General features: G+C 41.8%; 1 protein-coding gene across 2 annotated transcripts in view; it reads right to left on the reverse strand.

Annotated features, from left to right (window-relative positions):
• The window catches only part of LOC108241808 (tyrosine-protein kinase SRK3-like), a 113,643-nt gene that overhangs the window by 35,681 nt on the left and 69,611 nt on the right, over nucleotides 1-8,351 (reverse strand). The window contains exon 5 of one of the 2 annotated variants that reach the window (XM_017426238.3): nucleotides 7,701-7,859. The exons of the other annotated variant lie outside the window; for it this stretch is intronic. Coding sequence (XP_017281727.1) covers nucleotides 7,701-7,859 — 159 coding nt within the window. The remainder of the gene's footprint in view (nucleotides 1-7,700; nucleotides 7,860-8,351) is intronic. 2 annotated transcript variants of the gene reach the window in all.

An 8,351-nucleotide genomic window follows, 5' to 3' on the forward strand; every position in this document is an offset into this window, starting at 1 on the left:
AGTCACCCCCAAACTGGAGCAGTGGCTACAACAGATCCCAGGAACAACATCAGACATCTCAGTCCAGAAATGTGCAGTTCTAGGCACAGCCAAGATACTGCGCAGAACCCTCAAGCTCCCAGGCCTCTGGTAGAGGACCCGAGCTTAGAGGATGAAAAAGAAAGAGACCACCCACGGAGGGTGAGAAGGAAATTTTATTTTTTTAATATATATATATATATATATATATATACACACAATTTCTTTTTAATACCGAACACTGAACTATGTGACGTCCACAGAGCCACTGAGGTTCACAGCATTCAGCTATTCAATAGAGTGGATGAATACCGATACAATATACTGTAGTTCAGTTGATTGGAATGAATTGTTCGCTAAAAACAGTTTATTTAAATTTCAGGTCAGAAAAAGCAGTCCCTGGAATGTTGTGTGGATGTGTTTGACTAAATAACATTTTAACTTTTTGAGATTTGATTTCAGTTCACCTTTAATGTCAGAGTTTAAAACTATGACCACGACTTCCGGTTTGGGTCATGAAGGAGTAGGCAGCGAGTGTGAGGAGCTCTGACCCAACTTGTAACTTATGTGACCAAACCTAATACCTTTACCACAGGATTGGTGTACCTTACACGCGTTACGGTGTTGGCCGACCTTGGCCTGTTAATGGCTACCTCCAAGCAAAAACAAACCTCCTCGATAACCACGCGGAACACCATTGCTAGCAAGCTAGCCACTATGGCCTCCGATGCTAACCCTTCTAAAAGCGACGGAATACTATGACCCAACTAGTGCAAGAGTTAGCCAAGCAACGAGAAAGTTTAAAAGAAGACATCTCTGCCCTCATTCAAGAATCACTGGTGCCGTTACAAGCTTCGGTGAGTGCTCTGACAGAAACGGTGGGCTCTATGCAACAACGCCTAACTGCTTCAGAATCACTCGCAGGGGATAATTTTGAGAAGATTTGTGCTACCAAATCTGCTGTTGAAGCTCTGAAAGCCCAAAATGTGGCACTCTTGGATCGTATTGAGGATCTAGAAAACAGGTCACGCCGCAACAACTTGAGGATTATAAATATTCCAAAAGGCAGCAAAGGTGTGGGGAATATTGTTAAAATACTGTTAATATGTGCTAATGGAGTTCACTGGCAGCAACGCACTGTTTGACTCTGCCCCGGTGCTGGAGCGAGCACACTGGGTGCGTGCAAAACCCAGCGATGCTAACCGCCCTCCATGTCCGTTTGTGGTGTGCTTTCAAAGACTCCAGGAGAAGGAACGGCTACTGCAATGGGCAAGGCAGCACACAATCACCTACCGGCGCGCTACACTGAGAATATACCCTGACTACAGCGCTGCCCTGTCGAGGAAACGTGCTGAATTCAACAGCGTTAACAGCATCTACAAGAAGGGTATAAAATTCCGCTTGCGCTACCCAGCTATCTTACGAGTCTTTCATAAGAGAAAGTCTCTCGTCTTCAATACCCCGGAGGAAGCACAGGCTTATTGCGATCAGCAGGTGATTGGGGAGGAGGACTGACATGGACTGGTCGGGTCGCACATACCTGTTGCGTGGAAACCACCTTACTGCTTGGAGGACGTGCTGACATGTATGTGATTCTGAACTTTTGCTAAAGTCTATTTTGGGTAATCTAACTGGTATTGAGAATTTTGGGTACTTTCTTTTTGTTCCCCTCTTGCTTATTTACTAAACGTGACTGAATGTCTGATAACGATATGCTCAACTGCATGCTTTTCATTTTAATACCGAAATGGTTTCAACTAATACAAGCCACCCCTGGTAAAAGGTCATAGGCTCTTCACAGGTTAAAATGAGAGGGTGTGTCATGAAGTGGGGTGAAGGAGGCGAACCCTGAGCGCAGACTCATATTGTAAAATAAACTAATTTATTTAGAAATAAAAGGCAAACTAAAACAAAGGCTGACGTGGCAGCAAAACCTAAACTAAATTCAAAAACATTAACTAACTTAAAACATGAACAGACCTGAGACAAGAGAAGAACCAAACAGAGCATGGGAGATGACGAGGCATGAGCAACCGGAAGGACAGCACATCAGGGAGGCAAAGTATGACAATGAATCAGCAGAGAGGTAGAGAATGTGACTGGGTTTTAAAGGCAGGATAACGATGGGAAGTGAACACAGGTGAGTGATTACAATTGTAGGCAGGTGGAGATGGGCGTGGCAGGAAAACCAGAGACTGACTGAGGAGGAGTGAATCTAGCAGGAAACAGACACGAGGAACAAGAACTGAACTAAGACAAGGACAAACAGGAATCAAATAATCAAAAACAGAAAACACCATAAAAACAAACCTAAAGGAGACCAGAACATAGATATCAAACACAGGGGAACAAACAAAACCAAATCCTAACATTACCCCCCTCTCAAGGGACGGCCCTTGACGTCCCTAAACAAAAAACCTAGCTTGGGAGGGTGGAGGGGGAACAAAAAAAAAAAACTCAGGATGGAGGGCAAGAATGAAAATAACAAACAAAAACCGACCAGGTACCAGACCAGGGGACAAAACCAAACAAAATCAAAATACCCGGGGACGGCCCGGACGCCGTCCTCGGGGGAGCCAGAGTTCAGGGGGACAGCCCGGGCGCCGCCCTCGGCGGAACACAAGTTCAAGCAGCCGGATCAGACGTGGACCAGGCAGGCGAGAGCGGAGCAGAGAGGAGCGAGGCGTCCTGCTGGACCCTCCTGTAGTGGCAGGAGCAGGGCAGTCTAACAGCCCCAAGGGTCCGTGGGGCCGACACCCAAGAGGGCATGATGACCCTGGAGGCTGCATGGCGTGGTACCTGGGAGGTTCCTTTGAGGTGTCGCTGTCCGCGACCCCCTCGGAGACTGGCTGAGAGGCGTCAAAACCAGACAAAACCAAATCCTAACAGGGTGTATCGGAAGGCTCGGGAGTTAGAAGAGAACCTGCAGTCTGCCCATGTTCGGGGGGCAGGCATAGGATATGTTCTGTTTGGGGTTGAAGGGAGATCTATTTTTAGGAAGATGTTATTGTCCCTTTTGTTTTCTATTGAACGGAGACTTTATTCTGCTGTCCTATATTATTTAGGTTGTTTTTGTTTACTATCGACAGACGCTTGGGGGTGCTCAACCTACTTTTTATTTTTTAACATGTCATATGTTGCACAACATTGATAATGTCAGGGCAGATATAGGTGTAACTCCAACACGTTTCATTACCTGGAATGCGAAAGGAATGAACGGGCCTAACAAGAGAGCAAAGATCTTTTCTCACTTAAAGAGACTAAATGCAGAAATAATGTTTTTACAAGAAACCCATTTGAAAATAGCAGATCATATCAGGCTTAGGAGGAACTGGATTGGACAGAGTTTCCATTCTAACTATAATAATAAGGCACGAGGGGCAGCCATCCTGATCCACAAAAAAAATATTGTTTACACCATCTCGGGCCATTTCTGATCCCCAGGGACGATTTGTGATAGTATCTGGGTCGCTGTTTAACTCTCCAGTAATTCTAGCTAGTATTTATGCCCCAAACTGGGATAATGTTGGCTTTATACATAAACTTGCCTCTCTTTTCCCAGACTTAAACAGACATAGTCTTATTCTATCGGGTGACTTTAACACGGTTACGGACCCAGCTATGGACTGCTCTAGCCCTAGAACCTAGACACGCTCTAAAATGTCTCTTGCTCTTGGTGAGTTTGCTGATAAGGCAGGTTGGGTTGATCCATGGAGGTTCTTTAATCCTAGCACAAAAGAATTCTCCTACTTTTCACATGTTCAACACACATACAGTCGCATCAATTTTTTCCTCATTGATAAGACACTTCTCCCTTTTACAAAGAGAATAGAATATAATACTATTGTTGAATCTGACCATGTGCCGGTCTCCCTGGATATTTCGTTCTCTCAAAATGTCACACAACCAAGAGTTTGGAGATTAGACACATCCTTACTATCAGACAGTCATTTCTGTGAATTCATTGGTAAAGAAATAGATGAGTTTGTATACTTCAACAGATTTGATTCCATATCCCCATCCACATTGTGAGAAACACTTAAAGTAGTTATAAGAGGGGCGATTGTTTCTTGTTCTATTTCACGCAGTAAGGAAAGAAAACAAAAAAACAAACGATCTCTTGGAATCAATAAGACAAATTGGCCAACAATATTCTACCACCCCAACACCTGAGTTATATAAAGAAAGGGTTAAACTGATGACCCAATATGACCTATTGTCAACAGAAATAACTGAAAAACACCAACTTTGGTTAAAAGGACAATATTATGAACATGGAGACAAAGCAGGCCTTCTTTTGGCTCACCAGCTTAAATGTAAATCAGCGTCTCGTCTAATACCTCAGATACGTAATACTCCACAATCCCTCACTGTAGACCCAATAGAGATAAACAACACCTTTAGGGATTTCTATTCCAAACTTCACACATCTTCTTCCCCGCAAGATAAACCAAAAATTATGACCTTCTTAGATAACATTGATATACCACAAGTAGATACGCAGGCCAAAGACAGCCTTGAAGAAGCCATAAAGCTACAAGAGATTGTTGACTCCATTCATAAAATGCAGAGTGGAAAATCGCCTGGACCTGACGGCTATACCGTTGAGTTTTAAAAAATGTTTTCTCTTCAACTTGTTCCCCTGCTATTTGAAATGTTTAGTCACTCCTTCAATCAGAACCACAAAGTCTAACAGAGGCCTCCATTTCACTTCTTTTAAAGCCAGGCAAGGACCCAAATGATTGTGGCTCGTATCGGCCTATATCTTTGCTTAATGTTGATGTCAAAGTTTTAGCCAAACTGCTAGCATCGAGGCTAGAGAATGTTATATCTAACATCATCTCAACAGAACAAACCGGTTTTATAAAGGGTCGTCAGTCCTTCACAAATATTCGCAAACTTTTAAATGTCATTTATTCTCCTGCGTCTGGGGAGATTCCTGAAGTAGTTGCCTCTCTGGATGCTGAAAAAGCTGCTTTGGTTACTGCTGGATTACCACTTTCACCCTCTAAATTCACCTATAACCCTGTAGTATCTTCCTCTCTTAGGATATGGATACAATTCAGACAACATTTTAATCTAAAAGAATTTTCTATGTATAGCCCTATTTGTAATAATCACCTTTTCCCTGCTGCCAGGATGGATCACACCTTTGCTCTATGGAGGAGGAATGGTTTGGATACTTGTGACCATTTTTATATAGATGGTATTTTTGCCAATTTCACTGACCTTTCGGCCAAATTTCGCTTACAAAAAACTGATCTATTCAGATATTTTCAGGTCCGTCATTTTATTCAAAGCCAGAGTCCAATATTTCCTGCCTTTCCAGCAGACTCAGGACTTGAGAAGAATTTGCGCAACCCTATGCATCTCAGGAGGCACATTGCAAACATCTCAAATATAATTACCTCTCTTCAGGAAACATTAGATGAGCTTAGAATTGGATGGTCTGAAGAACTTGGTTCTATAATTTCTGAATATTTCTGGAAATATGCTCTGGAAAGAATCAATGGAACATCGTCCTGTGCACGGCTTAGCCTAATACAGTTCAAAGTCCTCCATAGAACTTACTATACGAAATCTAAACTCTCAAGAATGTATAAAGACATTGATGACAGATGTGAGCGGTGTCAATCTGCCACAGCAAATATGACCCATATGTTTTGGAATTATCCGGAATTAACTGAATTTTGGTTATCTATCTGTAAAACACTGAATGATGCGATTAATACCAAAATCAAACCGTCTGCAGGAATGGCCATCTTTGGAGTATTAATTGAGGAGCACATGCTATCCATTGATAAGATAAACGTTCGCCTTTGCTTCCTTGATAGCCCGTAGACATCAGTGGCGGCTGGTGGAGTTTTCTCCGGGGGGGGGGGCTATAAGTCCAAAATGGACATATACCAAAACGTATTGTAAGGTATCACACCAGTGTATTTACATGAATTAAAACAACAGAAGCAACATTATAATGTACATATAAAGGCACAAGTGCTTCCTGAACACCAATACTTACAAAGACGGAGGTCTCCCAAGGCACAAGCCTGTAGGACACATTTAGCATTTATAAGACCTGTTTTCTCCCTTATTTTTCAAAACTTTACCGGAGAAACTACGTCAAAGCTTGTTTTATGATGCGAGCACTCACTACGTCACGTATTCTGAACGTACAATATAACGAAGATCAGATGTCTCACTCCGATTAGAATTCAAATCCAAACATTCTAACAGATTTTAGCATAAATTTTCTTAAACTAATTATTAACTATGAACTTATTTTTTACCTTTTGTATGTAACTTAGTCATGTAATGAACTTATTGCTGTCTTTGAATAAAAGGCAGCAGACCCGCGGCTCGACTTTTCAATCAGGTGAACTTTATGACAGACAGATGTGACGTCAGCCCGCGGCGGGAGTCCCACGCTCCGGCGGCGGGAGTCCCACGCTCCGGCGGCGGGAGGCGGTGAAATGTAAACACAGCTGCATTCAGCAGCTCTGGGTGCAGGAGAGGTGCGCCCTGAACAGTCCTATCTCTTGTACTGAAGAGGAGCTACTGCGCATGTACAACTTTTAACAAGAGTCTATGGACAAAGATTTTTGCGCCCCGGGGTGGAAATACGTCACCAATAAGACAACGTCGAAGAACGAAACAACTTTACTTATCATTAACTATAAAATATTTATCTTACACAACAAAAAATATATATACATATATTTCAAAATATTTTTAATGTACTATTTAATTTTTTTTTTTTTTTAACGTCTTATTCAAGGTAATGTGAGTGGTGGGGCGGCGGCCTAGCGCCCTCTATTGGCCAGCCGCCACTGGTAGACATATAGTTTTACACTGGAAATCCTCTGAACCACCTAAAGTCTCAGTCTGGCTCACTGATTTAATGTTTCTCTTGAAATTAGAGAAAATTAAATACTTTACTAGAGGCTCAACAAGACAATTCTACAGGTTGTGGGACCCTATGATTGTGTACTTTAAAAATCTCGAGTCCCTTCCATAAGCCTATAGAGCCCTAAGATATATATATATATATATATATAATTGATGATGTCTAATTATTGACATGTACTTAAATAAATAATGCCCCCACTATTATTTTTTTTTCTGTATGTGGGTGGGTGGGGTTCGGTTGTTAAAAGAAAAACAAATTCAGTTCAAGTTACTGTATTTTGATGTACCTTGTTTTGCTTTTTTTGAATAAAAATATATTTAAAAAAAAACTATGACCACCTTTTATTGAGAAATGATGGAGTTGTACTTGTTTAAGTCAATCTTCTAAATAAAGTTATGCACTATCTCATGTGATAGTATGTAATCTTGCTTTAGTGCTAAGACCGTTTTAAGGATAACTTCCAGGTATGACCACACTGAATTTTAACTTATTATCTTCATAATTCACCGAGTTATAAACATTTTTGTGTTTGCTAAGGTCAATTAGTTGTGGCAGTCATCTTGAACTGGGTTGACTCTAAACGCTAATTAGTTGTAGATGTACATCCCAATGATTCCTTTTTGAAAGTTTTATTTGAATTCGTCCAGTGGCTCAGTTCATAAGATATTTTAGTAACCCTAAAGCCCCCCCCCCCCGAACGCTATTGATGAACTTGTTTCACTGTGGTCCATCTGTAAGTATAAGGGGAGGATTTTTGTGTGCTTATCTTACTCACAGGTGAGGTAGGACTTCAGGCTTCCTTTGCTCATGAGCTCAGTCACAATGTAGACCGGCTCTCCTCTGGAGCACATGGCCAACAGCTGAATCAGCTTGGGGTGGTGAAGGCTCTTGAGCGCCTGAACCTCCTTTACAAACTCATCTTGCTTGGTGTCTTCTGAAGGAACATGAGGAAACAGATAACCTTGTGAATTTAACTTGAATTGGCTCTTTTTGTGTGTTTGTTTATAGCTACTTGTCTTAATATTCAGATTACTTAACAAGTAAGCCATTTCATTTTTACATGGCTTCTGGAAATTTTGAAAAAGTCACAATTCTGGATAAATAAAATTCATAGCAACCATCTCCTAATAGTCTCATACAATCTAACGTAGTATACAATGTCATTTATTTAACAAAAATTTGGACAAAATGCAGAAGTATGAAATATGATGTCCACCTTTATCCAACATAAGAAATGAGAATGGAGGCACGGAACATGGCCCACTCGGACTCAATGTCCCCCGCCTCCCCCGGAACATGTTTGAAGTTCTCCCGGAGGTGGGAGTTAAAGCTCTGCCTGACAGGAGACGCCGCCAGATGTTCCCAACAGACCCTCACAATACATTTGGGCCTGCCAGGTCTGACCGGCATCCTCCCCCACCATCGG

Source organism: Kryptolebias marmoratus, linkage group LG8 (assembly GCF_001649575.2).
Source record: "Kryptolebias marmoratus isolate JLee-2015 linkage group LG8, ASM164957v2, whole genome shotgun sequence".
In the NCBI taxonomy this organism is placed as follows: domain Eukaryota; kingdom Metazoa; phylum Chordata; class Actinopteri; order Cyprinodontiformes; family Rivulidae; genus Kryptolebias; species Kryptolebias marmoratus.